We start from the raw sequence: 15,586 nt of genomic DNA, 5'->3' as shown, positions 1-15,586 counted from the left end.
TACCATACACCCTAGAGCGTAAGAAGACAGGCAGAAACGAGTATATCTCATGACTCCTTTTATAAAAAGCTCAGAAATGAGTAAAACTAACATGCTTAAAGAAGTCAGGATATGGGCGCCTGGGTGACTCAGTCAGTTAAACTTCCAGCTCTTGGTTTCAGGTCAGGTCTTGAGATTGAACCCGCGTGAGGCTGAGCCCTGTGTCTGGTCTGCCCTCCGCAGGGAGTCTGCTGTGATTCTCTCTCTCCTTCTCCCTGTGCCCCTCCCCACCGTGTGCGTGCACTTATGCACTCCTCTCTAACTCAGATAAATAAATCTTGTTCTAACAAAAGAAGTCAGGACAGTGTATACCTGTGTATGAGGGTTATTAACAGTGAGAGGTAGCACTAAGGGGACTTCTGGCATGCTTGGGATGTTCTGTTTCTCGTCTTGAGTAGAGAGTCCATTGGTGTGCACTTGGCGAAAATGCATTCAGTTGTATGTGTGATTTGTGTACTTGTATATGTTAAACTTCACTTTTAAAATGTATTGAAATAACGTGTAAGGATTTATACTCGGTTAATGTATAAGTTGGTTTACACATAAAAATTATTTTCTGCAAGAAAAATAAACTATTAACACAAGGAACTCAGAGTGGGGAGGATTACTTTTTACAAAAAGCAAATAAGTATAATTTGAAACAGTCTTTCTCATCCTTTAGAACCTAGCTCACATTAAAGGGGGCACCCCTGTCCATAAATGCTTTCCTCATTTTCCCAATTAGATGTGACTCTTTGAATTCCCTGGAGTTTTTTTGTCTTGTTTTTGCTTTTGCTTTTTGTTTTTTATTTCATTTCATTTCACTTTACTTCCAGTATAGTTAGCACACCGTGTTACTAGTTTCGGGTGTACAGTATAGTGATCCAGCAATTCCACACATTTTCCTGGTGCGTTCACCTCTGGTTCTGTGGTTGTCACGGTTCTTCATGTCAGGCTGTGTCTCTCTTTTGTGTCCCTGTAGGCATCAGATGCAGTAATTGTAATAGGATCTTATTGGAGTTTTACATCCATTCCCACGTTTTCCTAATAATACTTTCTAGGTATTATTGCCTTTTCTGTAGGGATGATAAACCCATTGGAATAGTGACTCACCCAAAGTACAGAATACTGTATTTTTTTTTTTTTTGAAGATTTTATTTATTTAGGGATACCTGGATGGCTCACTTGGTTGGGCATCTGCCTTTGGCTCAGGTCATGATCCCAGGGTGCTGGGATTGAATCCTGCATTGGGCTCCTTGCTCAGTGGGGAGCCTGCTTCTCCCTCTGCCTGCCACTCCCTCTGCCTGCCACTCCCTCTCTCCCTCCTCTCTTTATCTCTTCGACAGATGAATGGATAAAATCTTTAAAAAAAAAAAAGGATTTTATTGAAAGAGAGCGAGACAGAGAGCATGAGCAGGGGAAGGGGTAGAGGAAAAGGGAGAAGCAGACTATCTGCTGAGCAGGGAGCCCATGTGGGCCTCGATCCCAGCACCCTGGGATCATGACCTGAGCCGAAGGCAGATGCTTAACCCACTGGGCCCCCCATGTGCCCCCAGAATAGTATTTTTCTCTAAATTTCTAAGTTAAATTTGTTAGAAGTAGACCCCTATTGCTTATACAGGAAGAAATTTTATCTAATTTTTCAAAAACAATTATTATTAAAATTATTAGATTTTAAAATTTAAAAATTAAATTTTTAAAAATTCCATATGCCAACCACAATTACTGTAAGGATTAACTTTGGGGCACCTGGGTGGCTGGCTCAGTTAGTAAAGCGTCCAACTCTTGGTTTCAGACTCAGGGTTGTGAGATGGAGCCCCTGCATGGGGCTTTGCACTGGGCGTGGAGCCTGCTTCACAATCGCCCTGTTCCTCTCCCTCTGCCCCTCCCTTCAGGAATGCCCGCTCACATGCATGCTTGCTGGCTCTCTCAAATAAATAAACAAGCAAGCAAGGAAAGTTAACTTGATAAACTATAATCTTAACCAGAAATTAACCAGAAGATAAAATTAAGAAAGTGATAATAATGCCTATTTTTAGGGCTCTGTTCTGATTTCTGTATCAATATCTTTGACATTTGGAATGTCTTTAGTTATTTAGGTATTTGTAGAGTTCTCTTTTAAAGGTAGAAAATTGGACAGTGTTTCTGTTGTCAGTGCTCTCCTAATTATTTTCTTCTGGTTATCTATTTACAGTGCTCACCTTGTGAATGTATTACAATAGACATGTCTTTATTCTCTCTGGCAGGAGAGAATAAATGAATAAATGAATGTCTGGTTGCTGTTGGGCATTATTTCTGCTGTAGGGCTGAACATTTCAACACATGCCATCAGAAGGCATTAGCCGGATTCTTCCCTGTTAATGTAAAATTCACTAATTGAGTTTTGTGGAGACAAAAACACTGCCGTTGTCTTTTAATTTTCATTTCTTTGTAATGCCCCTTGTTTTGTCTTTTAAATTCTGACCTGAACACCTTTTGTTCCCTTGGTTGTTTTATTCTTAAGGTTATACACAAACACTTTTACTTGAAAAGAGTTGAGATCATGGCCCAGTGTGAGGAGTGGATCGCGGACATCCAGCAGTACAGCAGTGACAAGCGGGTAGGCAGAACTATGTCTCACCACGCCGCAGCTCTCAAGGTGAGTAGTACTGCCGATCGCGGCCCTGTCGGCGACAGAGCTCTAGTCACCAGATGGTAAGGGAATCTGAAAGATTCCAAAAAACAACACTTATTTTAAGGTCAGAGGTCTAAATTGCTACAAAAGTCTATAGAAAAGGTTCATTAATTTTGACAGTGAGTTGACACTTCCTAAAAAGGATGCTGACGGCGTGTGCTCTGTGAATTACTTTTTTTATTGTTTTCCCTTTTCTGTTTTGCAGTTTATTTTTCATTCGGCCAGCATTTTACTCTCATTTTTGAGTTTGTCTATTTAAGTTTTGTTAATTTTAATTCCAGTGTAGTTAACATACAATGCTGTATTAGTTTCAGTTTCGGCAGTTCCGTCTGTTACTCAGTGCTCATCGTGATAAGTGTGCTCTTAATCCCCTTCCCTTTTTTCACCCATCCCCACACCCACCTCCCTTCTGGTTACTGTTTATTCTCTGTAGTTAAGAGTCTCTTTTTGCTTTGTGTCTTTTTTTTTTTCCATTGTTTGTTTTGTTTCTTAAATTACACATATCAGTGAGCTCATATGGTATTTGTCTTTCTCTGGCTTATTTTGCTTAGCATTTTACTCTCTAGCTCTATCCCTTGTTGTAAATGGGAAGATTTCATTCTTTCTTGTGCCTGAATAATATATATATGTCACATCTTCTTTGTCTACTCATCTATTGGTGGACACTTCCCTGCGTCCATAATTTGGCTCTTGTAAAATAATGCTGCAGTAAACACGGGCATGCATACATCCATTTGAATTCAGTCATTTCATATTGGAGGGGTAAATACCCAGTGTGGGGTGATTATTGGATTGTAGGGTAGTTCTGTTTTTAATTTCTTGAGGAACCTTCATACTATTTTTCACAGTGGCAGCGCCAGTTTGCATTCCCACAAACAGTGTGTGAGGGTTCCTTTTTCTCTACATCCTCACCCTAACACTTGTTACCTCTTTTTTTATTTTAGGCTTTCTGACAGATGTGAGGTGATATCTCATTGTGGTTTTGATTTAAATTTCTCTAACAATGAGTGATGATGAACATCTTTTCATCTGTTCGTTGGCCATCTTTCTCTGGAGAAATGTCTGTTCATGTCCTCTGCCCCCCCCCTTTTTTTTTAAAGATTTTATTTATTTATTTGACAGACAGAGATCACAAGTAGGCAGAGACAGGCAGAGAGAGACGGAGAAGCAGGTTCCCCACTGAGCAGAGAGCCCGATGCGGGGGTCGATCCCAGCACCCTGGGATCATGACCTGAGCCGAAGGCAAAGGCTTTAACCCACTGAGCCACCCAGGCACCCCATCTCTGCCCATTTTTTAATTGGATTATTTGTTTGGTGCTGGGTTATATATTCTCTTTATAAATTTTGGATACTAATCCTTTATTGGATATGTCATTTGCAAATGTCTTCTCCCATTCGATAGGCTATCTTTTAGTTGTGTTGGTTGCTTCCTTTGCTGTGTGAAGGCTATTTGTTTGCTTGTTTGTTAGTTTGTTTTAGAGAGGGAAAGAATAACTCCTAAGCAGGCTCCATGCCCAGCACAGACCGCAACACAGGGCTTGATCTCACAACCTTGAGGTCATGACTTGAACCAAAATCAAGAGTCAGACATTGGGGCACCTGGGTGGCTCAGTGAGTTAAGCCTCTACCTTTTAGCTCAGGTCATGATCTCAGGGTCCTGGGATTAGCCCTGCATCGGGCTCTGCTTGATGGGGAGCCTGCTTTCCGCTCTCTCTCTCTCTCTCTCTGCCTACCTCTCTGCCTACTTGTGATGTCTTTCAAATAAATAAATAAAATCTTTTAAAAGAATGGGGCGCCTGGGTGGCTCAGTGGGTTAAGGCCGCTGCCTTCGGCTCAGGTCATGATCCCAGGGGCCTGGGATCGAGCCCCGCGTCGGGCTCTCTGCTCCGCGGGAAGCCTGCTTCCTTCCCTCTCTCTCTGCCTGCCTCTCTGCCTACTTGTGATTCCTCTCTCTCCGTCAAATAAATAAAATCTTTAAAAAAAAAAAAAAATCTTTTAAAAGAAGAAAAGGTACTCAGTTTAAAAAAAAAAAAGTCAGACGTTTAATTGATTGAGCCACCCAGTTGCCCCGTATTTTTCATTTTATTTTTTTATTTTTAAAGATTTTATTTATTTATTTGACAGGCAGAGATTACAAGTAGGCAGAGAGGCAGGCAGAGAGAGAGGGGAGGAAGCAGGCTCCCCACCGAGCAGAGAGCCCCATGCGGGGCTTGATCCCAGGACCCTGGGATCATGACCTGAGCTGAAGGCAGAGGCTTTAACCCACTGAGCCACCCAGGTCCCCCATATTTTTCATTTTAAATCACTTTCTCGGTCTTAAAATCTTCAGATATTATTCATCTCCTCCTTCATTTAGTATACTTGGTCAGTACTAGGTCTTATCAGTGCTGCCTTCAGGGGAATGCTCCCTCCCCCCTCCTCAATTTTTCTCTTCAGTTCCCACAGCTTAGTCTCTTTGACCACCTTCCATGGACTTAGTTCTCCACTTCTAGGTCTTTCTGTAGTCCCTAACCAAGTTGATCTTCCCCAAACGTATGTTTAGATCTCTATCTTTTAAACAAAATCTTAGGGAAGAAATTCTACCCTTCTTTGGCTTTGTTGTGTCAGTGGTGTCTTGCTTATATCTCAAATTCTTTTACTCTGTTATTTCTGTGTTGCTCTGGCCTGGAAATTTATCCCTGAATCAGCTTCAGCCCAGATTTGTATCATTTCAGCTATACCTTTGCTGCTGAATGCTGCTTGTATGCATCTACTTAGCATAATAATTCTACAGTACAGTCATAGGATCCCACCTTAGCTGAGTTCTTACAATCATCAAAATTTTCTTTCTTCTGGGCGCCTGGGTGGCTCAGTGGGTTAAGCCGCTGCCTTCGGCTCAGGTCATGATCTCAGGGTCCTGGGATCGAGTCCCGCATCGGGCTCTCTGCTCTGCAGGGAGCCTGCTTCCTCCTCTCCCTCTCTCTGCTTGCCTCTCTGTCTGCTTGTGATCTCTGTCTGTCAAATAAATAAATAAATAAATAAAATTTTCTTTCTTCTTCCCTGTTTAAGGTTTTGTCCTGTTGTCCACAGTGGAAGGTAAATTGGGGCTGGAGAAATTACGAGTTCTCACTGTGTTAATATATTTTGAAACCTTACAAATGGCTACAAGTATATAGTTGTTATTTTGTCTTAGACCTCTAACCCAAATTTAGGCTCTGTGAATGAGAGATTTTATATCTTTTTCCACTCATTGCTTTTATATTGTCAGTGTCTCATACATAAAAAGTGTTCTGTAAATCTTGGTTAATTAATTTTCAAAGTTGGATATTGACAACAACAAATTTTCAAAGCTCTGATGCAGTACTTGAGGTCATTTCTCTCCCAGTAGGAAATTAAAAACCAAAACTTTATATTTGTAGACAACTATCCCCTTTCTGTTAACATCTCTACATCTTTCTCTAAATATGTAATGTATGGTAGAATACGAAATTATATAATCTCTCTGATTCCTCTTTTTCACTTGCTTAAATTAGGAAGAAATTAGGGGACACCCAGGTGGCTCAGTTGGTTAAGCGTCTGACTCTTGATCTCAGGGTCATGAGTTTGAGCCCTGCATTGGGCTCCACATTGGGCATGGAGCCTACTTACACAAAAAAATTAGATGAAAAAATTGTTCCTAAGGTTTTTTCTGAGCATGAAGTGAGACTGAGAGTGAAACCTTTTGCGAGTGTTCTACCCAACACCTGGTACCTGATCAAGACTTGCTCTTATTCAGTAAAATAATTGTGAGTTTATTTTAATTTATGGACTTTCTGTCAAAAAATATTTAGCCAGAGACAGGATGTATTATAAGTGAAGAGCTTACTCTCTTTAATTTAAAAGAGGATCTACCATACGTGAGTTCTTACAAATCATCAGTAATGCTGGAGGTGTGGGTAGGGTCAGTGCACATGCTACTTTGAGCTTTTCAGCAGCATCAGGGTTTTTTTGCCCATTTTGTTCACTGCTTCTTACAGTAGCTAACATAAGGAAGGTGTTCAATAAATATTTGTAGGCCTGGGGCCCCAGGGTGGCTCAGTCATTAAGCATCTGCCTTCGGCTCAGGTCATGATCCCAGGGTCTGGGATCGAGCCCTGCATTGGGCTCCCTGCTCCGGGGATAGGGGTGTGTTGCTTCTCCCTCTTCCACTCCCCCTACTTGTGTTCCTCCATCACTCCCTCTCTGTCAAATCAATAAATAAAATCTTTTTTTTAAAAAATGAATAAAAAGAGGGGCGCCTGGGTGGCTCAGTGGGTTAAAGCCGCTGCCTTCGGCTCAGGTCATGATCCCAGGGTCCTGGGATTGAGCCCCGCATAGGGCTCTCTGCTCAGCAGGGAGCCTGCTTCCTCCTCTCTCTCTGCCTGCCTCTCTGCCTCCTTGTGATTTCTGTCTGTCAAATAAATAAATAAATCTTTTTAAAAAAATGAATAAAAAGAAATATTTATAGGCCTAACGCTTTGGGTTTTGTTTTAAACTCAGTTCCTCCCTCATACGATGTTATGTTAGAATCAGGGTTTGTAATTCTTTTATCACTCATTTTCCCCTGTGTAGCGTCACACTGCTCAGCTCCGGGAAGAGCTGCTAAAACTTCCCTGTCCCGAAGGCTTGGACCCCGACGCTGATGATGCCTCGGAGATGTGCAGTGCCACCGCAGGTGCTGAGGAGACTCTGATGCACGATCAGGTCAAACCCAGCAGCAGTAAAGAACTCCCCAGTGACTTCAAATTATGAGCTGCATTGACATGGACTTCAGAGACACAAAGGCTTTGAAGCACAAGCCAAATATGTCAATATTTGTATGTAAGAAACTAATTATGTAATAGTTATTGAAACTGAAACTATACTATGCCCTTAAGGAGATCCAGTTTAATTCAAGGTGATCTTTTATTTACCTGTACAAGAGTGTAAACTTTTTTGTGCTTTTATTTTTCAATTGTGAGAACCACTGATTGGTATGTTCAACAAATTTGTGTATACAAAGAAATGGATAAATCACTGATATATAAGGGAAACTACCTTAGGAAAGAATGTTTACTGAATGTTTATTTTATTTTATTTTTTTTTTACTGTAGAGTGAGAGGTTGTTAACAAAGAATATATATTGGTCATTCTTACAACTACTATTTAAAGTCAGCAACTTTTCACTGAATTTGATAGGTTTTATGTTTGGCCATATCTTCATGTTCATCTTTGATTTCTGAAGACCTCCTACATACACTTAAATAAAAGTTAAATGGACATACTCCCTCTTTTTTGATTTACTGGTACATTTTTTAAATGATAAATATGCCATAAAATGCATTATAGCTGGACACTTGCACTTGTATGGATGAATTTATTACATTCAACGTATTTAATTTTATGCCTTCTAATTCTAAGATGCAGAAAAAATAAATGAACATGATTTTATTCTATGCCAACATTTGGGCCTGTGAATGTATCCGTTATTTGAATTTAAGTATATGAGAAGGAATGGTCAATTTGAAAAGTCACTCTAAACTGATGTTTTCCTAAAGGGCTCCTTGCTTTCCTGGACTCTGGTTCTACTACTAAAGTCACGTGTATGTATGAAAACATTGAGGCTCTGTAGAGCAGAGAGGAGACCTCTCTGGTGCTGTTACAGTACATTCTGTACCTGCCATACAGGCTCATTTTCATGCAAATTCTTCTATGAGCCAAATAAATAAAGAATTAGGTGTATTAGTATGTCTTGTTTCTAAAACAGTTTGCCATGGTGTGAAATGCTGTTTCTACAAAAATTTGGATACTTTCAAGACCTAAGCATGGGGAAGGAAATGATATTTTTCTAACAACAATTATCACAAAAAGCTCAGGTGATTTTTGACAGTGTTTATTTAAAATGAACTGCTGTTTGGGAACCTTGAATCTGGAGCTGACCAGAAGGAGAAGCTGTATTTTGAACGGTGAGCTGCTCTCTGAAGAAAAGGGGGAACTAGGGAGCATGGTACTGTCTGATGTTCAAGATACATTCAAGGTTTATGGTACTATAAAAGAGGGGACATAAAAAGCTCTAATACATCCTGTTAGGTGCGGAGGGTGGTAAGCTCCGTACACCCAAGAATGACAAAACAGTCAATTTTTGGGAAAAAAGAGTCAATTATATGTCAGACACACACATGGTTGCTAAAATCTAGCTACAAAATGATCAGCAATAAGAATAAAAGGACAGTTATCAGCCCTCTAGGCTTTTCCTTTTTTGTCTGTGAGGGTCCTGTCAGGGATGGAAGATAAAAGCTACTAACTATATCAAGCGTATTGCTTGCCTCCAACTTGGAATTTCCATCCCTCGAGTCCTATTTATTTATTGATTTGACATATAATGTGTTATTTACTTCAGGGGTGCAGGTCTGTGAATCATCAGTCTTACACAATTCATAGCTCTCACCATAGCACGTACCCTCCCCAGTGTCCATCACGCAGCCACCCATCCCTCCCCACCAACCCCCAAGCAACCCTCAGGGATTTTATTTTTAACCACTGAAGTAAATTTGGGTCATTTTCTCTAATTCACACCACTAGTCTTAAGAAAGCTATTTTATAAGAGGAAAGTAACAATACTAGTACCATAGGTCCAATTCGTGTTTTTAAAAAACCAAGACCTAGAGGCACCTGGGTGGCTTAGTTGGGTAAGTGTCTTCCCTCGGCTCAGGTCATGATCCCAGCGTCCTGGACTGAGCCCCACATCGGGCTCTCTGCTCAGCAGGGAGCCTGCGTCTCTCTCCCCCTCTGTCTGCCACTCCCCTGCCTGTGCTCTTGCTCTCTGTCAAATAAAATCTTAAAAAAAAAAAGTCTAAAACCTAAAAGTCTAGATTTGAGACATTACTTTGACATAGTTCCCTCTAGGATGCTGACTTGAGTACTCATTCTGGCAGTAGGTACGGGTTCCAGCACTTGAGGGTTGGATGACAGACGGAAATATGATGTCAGTACAGTTGAGAAGTCCTCTGATAGAGTTTACAGGGTACTGTTGGGAACACCGGGGAGGAACACTTAGCTCAGGCAAAATGCTAATGGGCATTGAGGTGATGTGGTCAAGAAAGACCCTCGAGGAAGGTATTCTGAGTCTTGAAGGATGCGGAAGAAGTTAGCCAGGCAGAGGCAACTTGGTGACTCAGTTGCTTGTGTCTGACTCTTGATGTCTGTTTAGGCCATGATTTCAGGGTCATGAGATCAAGGCCTGTGTAGGTCTCAGCACTCAGCCCAGAGTCTGCTTGAGATCTCCCTCTGCCCCTCCCTCACAATGTAAATAAATCTTTAAAAAAAAAAAAAGAATTTAGCCAGGCAGAAAGAAGTTGTTACAGACGCAAGAGAGCAAGGGGAAACTCAATAGCACATTGGATTGTAAGAGAAAGTACAATAGTCGATACTCAAATGAAATGCAGGCTGTAATGTTAGATAGGAGGGCTTGGATCATGGAAGGCTGTCCTGTTAAGAAGCTTTAACATCCTGTGGGTGATGATTAGGGGAGCAACCTGGTTATACTCTTTCAGGAAGATTCTACTGACGAATGGGGAGGCAAGGAGATGAGTTAAGAGCCCACTAGAGCCCGGGTGGTAGGTCATCAACTAGGACAAAGGTAGAAAAGGAGAGTTGGGAAATACCTATTTTTTTTGGTATAAGAACAGCCAGCATGTTTACTGGCTGAGGTATCTAGGGCAGGAGATGGGGGTGTGGCAGGGAGATGGTGAGGGTAAGCATGAAGGCCTTGGAAAAGGCAGTAAAGACAATTGGTCTAGTGGTTAAACTACCAACTTCTGCCCCTCCCCTGCTCATGTTCTTTCTCTCTCTCAAGTAAATAAAATTTAAAAAAAAAAGAAAGAAAGAAAGAAAAAGAAAAATGGGGCACCTGAGTGGCTCATTTGGTTGGGCGACTGACTCGTAGTTGCAGCTCAGGTCGTAATCAGGGTGATGAGACTGAGCCCTACATGGGGCTCTGCACTAAGCATGGAGCCTGGGTAAGATTCTCTCTCCCTTTTCCCCTCTCACTCACGCTCTCTCACTCTTTCTCTCTCTGTAAAATAAATAATTTTTTTTTTTAAGAAAAGACCAGGTGGTTTTGTAATTCCTTCCCTTCATCCTTCCTTTCTTCCTTTTATTAATGTATTTATTGGTTAATTAAGATATTTTAATCCTTTGGCTTATTTTAATTTTCTCTCTTATACTGGTTTAATTTTTAAATACTTTCTTGTCAGTTAAAAAAAATGATTTGAGGCAGAAAATGCTCAGTGTTGTATTTCTATGGACACAGTGATGAACAGATTGACTAGCTCACGGCGCCCCAAGTCTGGGTGGAAGACAGACTCTAAGCACGGAATTCGAGGTGATGGATGCCTAAAGAACCGCGGGGTCGGAGCACCTGGGTGGCCCAGTGGTTAAGCCTCTGCCTTCCGCACAGGTCATGATCTCTGGGTCCTGGGATCCAGCCCCACATCGGGCTCCCGCTCAGCGGGGAGCCTGCTTCCCCCCACCCCCCCGCCTGCCTCTCTGCCTACTTGTGATCTATCAAATACATTAAAAAAAAAAAGTGGGGGGGCGCCTGGGTGGCTCAGTGGGTTAAAGCCTCTGCCTTCGGCTCAGGTCATGGTCCCAGGGTCCTGGGATCGAGCCCCGCATCGGGCTCTCTGCTCAGCGGGGAGCCTGCTTCCTCCTCTCTCTCTGCCTGCCTCTCTGCCTGCTTGTGATCTCTGTCAAATAAATAAATAAAATCTTTAAAAGAAAAAAAAACCTGCGGGGTCCCTGAGGGGGGCCACATTTCCTCCCTGTGGGGAACTTGGTCCAGCCTCCCATCAGTCAGACTCCTTTTCAGTCCCGTCGGTATATCAGGGACATTGCTCATCACTGGCTGTATTCTTTTTAAACTTTTATCCAGGAATCCCTCCAGAAGAGATTGGGCACCAGACTCTGCTGGTCTCTTGAGAAAAGGTCACTGTCTGACCAGGAAGAGCCCAAGTTTCCTTTTGTGTCCGGCGGCCACGCGATTGGAGTGAGCCCAGCGCTCTTCTCAGGGACCAGAGCCTCCATCTGCTTATCAGCAGGATCGGCCGGAGCTTCTCCACCGCAGGTCACCATCTCTTTGCCCTTTCTCACCCTCCTCCATCCGCCAGGCGGTCACTGAGAGCCGCGCTTACAAGTACTGTGCTGAGGGCGCCTGGGTGGCTCAGTGGGTTAAGCCTCTGCTTTCCGCTCAGATCATGATCTCAGGGTCCTGGGATCGAGCCCTGCCTGGGGCTCTCTGCTCAGCGGGGAGTCGGCTTCCCCCTCTCTCTGCCTGCCTCTCTGCCTACTTGTGATCTCTGTCAAATAAATAAATAAAATCTTTTTTTTTTTAATTTTTTTTTTAAGATTTTATTTATTTATTTGACAGAGTGAGATCACAAGCAGGCAGAGAGAGAGAGGAGGAAGCAGGCTCCCTGCTGAGCAGAGAGCCTGATGCGGGCCTCGATCCCAGGACCCTGAGATCATGACCTGAGCCGAAGGCAGCGGCTTAACCCACTGAGCCACCCAAAATCTTTTTAATAATGGGGTTGGCTGGGTAGTAAATATCTTAGTCATTGCACACCCCCTGTGGTTGGCGCTGGAACTGCTTGCTGTTGTAGCAGGAGAGCAGAGACAGTAAGTAAAATGAGTGTGGCTGCGCTCCAGTAAATCTTTATTTACAAAACAGGCATCAGGCTAGCCTTGACCCTCAAAACAGTTTGTCAACCCTTGTACCGAAAGGACGAAAACAGAATTGAACTTCCACATAGTAAAGGAACAAACTGAGTAATTAATTAAAAATACTTTGTTATCCAACTAAAAGGCAAGAAATGAGAGAAACAGAAATATAAAACAGGATGAAATAGAAAGTGCCTCGTAAAAGGGTAATTTTGATCCCAATGTTTTAGTAACTGCATTAAATAGAATGGGATGTGTAACGGAACTGGAAACGGAGGGCTGTGCTGTTTGGGGTGGGACAGTCTGGCTGTGTGAGTGGAGGTCTTGGCTCTTGGATTCCCCAGGAAAGATTTCCGTGCGGATCCGCGCTCTCATGAAGACAGCTGGGGTTGGGGCGGGGGATGGGCATTAAGGAGGACACATGATGTAATGAGCACTGGGTGTTATAAGTGACTGATAAATCACTGAACTCTACCCTGAAATTAATAATACAGTGTATGTTAACTAACTTGAGTTTAAATGAGAGAAGAAAGCAGCAAGCACAAAGCAGTTTACTGAGGCGGTACACTCTCAAGGTGGGGAGAAAGGGGAAGGCTCAGAGAAGGCAACTGCCCTGAGGCTGCAGGAGTCTTTTCTGTGTGTGTGTGTGTGTGTGTGTGTGTGTGTCTGTGTGTGTGTGTCTGTGTGTGTGTCTGTGTGTCTGTGTTGGGTGGGGGGTGGCGGGTGTCTTGCGTCATACATTGGTCAGCCTCTAATGGAGGCTGCATCCAGTCCTTTGAGCGAGTCCTCCCACAGGTTGAGAGAGGTTAGGTTTTGGTTTGTTTGTTTGTTTTTTAAGATTTTTATTTATTTATTTGACGGAGAGAAAGAGCACAAGTAGGCAGAGAGGCAGGCAGAGAGAGAGGAGGAAGCAGGCTCCCTCCCAGGGGCTCCATCCCAGGACCCTGGGATCATGACCTGAGCTGAAGGCAGAGGCTTTAACCCACTGAGCCACCCAGGCGCCCGGGAGGTTAGTTTTTGATCCTACAAAGTTTGTCCCTGAACCATCAGGGCAGGTTTCCCCCATGGGGCGTGGGGGGCTAAAACCCCTTCACAAATATATTGTAATGAGCCTAGAGGTTACCCTGGGGCAGAGGTGGAAGTGGAGAGTGGCTTGTACTGCACCTGTGGCTCTTGGTCTGTCAGCCCAGGGGACTTGGAAGCCACAAAGTCAGGGTGTCGTGCCCCCTAATGTGTAACCTACTTACCACCATCCCTGCCTCCAGCCCCTGTCCAGCTAATTGCCTGCTCTTATCAGTGCTCCAATTAAAATCTATTTTAGATGTGTCTCTTGCCAATAGCATATATTTCGATTTTTTTTATTTATCCAATATTAAAAAGGTATAGAAAGGTTGAAAGAATGGGAAAAGATACACTATACAAGTACCAATCAAAAGAAAATCGCTATAGCAATACTAGTATCAGACGAAAGAACTAAAGGCCAAAAGTATTGTTAGAGATAAAGAGGGTCTTTAGTGATACCAGACTTAATTCACCAGGAATAAATGATGATTTTAAATAAAACTTACAAATACATAAAGCAAATATTCTCACTATTCAAAGGAGAAATAAGCAAATCCACAATCATGATGAGAAATTTTCATACTTGTCTGAGTAACTGGTGGACAAAAAGCAGACAGAAGTTTAGGAATAATATAGATTTGAACGTGGAGATGAACAGAATTGACCAAATGGTCATAGAGACATCCCCCCAGCCCCAGGCAGAAGAGGAAACTCTGAAGAGACTTTTTTTTTTTTAAGTTTTATTTCCTTGAGAGAGGAGAGAGAGAGAGAGAGAGAGCACGCACACACACGCATGTGCAGGGGGAGGGGCAGAAGCAAAGGGAGAGAGAGAATCCCAAGCAGACTCCCCACCCAGGACCCTGAGATCCTGACCTGAGCCAAAATCGGAGTCCAGCGCTTAACTGACTGATCCACCCAGGTGCCCCCTGATACCTGCAGAATTTTTAAGCACACAGAAAAAATTTTTTTTAACTGACCATAAATGGGGAATAAAGTCTTAGAACAACTTAAAGGAGTGAAATTAAAGTATATATTCTGGCCATAGTCCAAATTTGTTAGATAACTGAAAAATCCCCATATGTCTAGAAACTTAAAATGAATTACTGAATAATGCATGGATCAAAGAAATCACCATAGAAATTAGAAAATAGTTGGAACAGAATGATAAAAATTCTATGTGTCCTAACTTACAGAACAAAACTAAAGTAGTATTTAGGAGAAAATTTATACTCTCAAATGCCTATATTAGGGAAAAAGGATTAAAAGTGAATGATCTCAGCATTAATCTCAAGAAGTTAGGAAAAAAAACCCAGCCAAATAAATCCAAAGAAAGTAGAATTGTCAATTATATCTCAATAAAACTGGGGCAAAAAAGAAAGGAGAAATAAGGAAATAATAAAGACAAAGGGAGAAATGATTGAAATTGAAAGCAAACATACAGAAAGTTGGCTCTTTGAAATTATTAATTAAAATCGACAAAACATGGGGCGCCTGGGTGGTTCCGTTGATTAAACAGATGCCTCAGGCTCAGGTCCTGATCCTAGGGTCCAGGGGTGGAACCCCACAGCAGGGCTCTCTGCTCAGCAGGGAATCTGCTTCTTTCTCTCCCTAAGCCTCTCCCTCCTCCCTCATACTCACTCTTTCTCTCAAATAAATACAATCCTTAAAAAAATAAAATAAAATCCACAAATCTCTAGCAAGATCAAAGATAAGAGGAAAAAAGAAGACTCAAATAACCAATCTCATAAAAACAAGAAGATAGTTTGGCATTTGAATAATTTTATGTTAATATATTTGAAAATGTAGATTAAACAGAAAAAATTACTAGGAAATATAACTCACCAAAGAAGATTCAAAAAAATTTACGAACTCTTGGGATGCCTGGGTGGCTCAGCTGGTTAAGCTGCTGTGTTCCGCTCAGGTCATGATCTCAGGGGCCTGGGATCGAGTCCCACATGGACCTCCTTGCTCATTGGGGAGCCTGCTTCTCCTTCTGCCTGCAGCTCCCCTGCTTGTGATCACTTTCTCTGATTTAAAAATAAATAAGGTATTTAAAAATATTTATGAATTCTCAATACCACTATAAGCTTCAAATAAATGAAATCTTTGGTCAAAAATAATCACTCAGGGGTTCCTTGG

The 15,586-nt window shown here is 42.2% G+C and overlaps 1 protein-coding gene across 6 annotated transcripts in view; it reads left to right on the top strand.

The window, feature by feature from the left end:
• The window catches only part of BIRC6 (baculoviral IAP repeat containing 6), a 233,083-nt gene extending 224,951 nt beyond the window's left edge, over positions 1 to 8,132 (top strand). For all 6 annotated transcript variants that reach the window (XM_044261802.1, XM_044261801.1, XM_044261800.1 and 3 more), the window contains 2 exons: positions 2,522 to 2,656; positions 7,262 to 8,132. In XM_044261802.1, the coding sequence (XP_044117737.1) occupies positions 2,522 to 2,656; positions 7,262 to 7,441 (315 nt within the window). In that variant the 3' untranslated portion in view covers positions 7,442 to 8,132. The remainder of the gene's footprint in view (positions 1 to 2,521; positions 2,657 to 7,261) is intronic.
• The last annotated feature ends 7,454 nt before the right edge of the window (positions 8,133 to 15,586 follow it).

This window comes from Neovison vison, chromosome 8 (assembly GCF_020171115.1).
Source record: "Neovison vison isolate M4711 chromosome 8, ASM_NN_V1, whole genome shotgun sequence".
Lineage (NCBI taxonomy): Eukaryota > Metazoa > Chordata > Mammalia > Carnivora > Mustelidae > Neogale > Neogale vison.
This window is presented reverse-complemented; position numbering and strand designations above follow the sequence as displayed.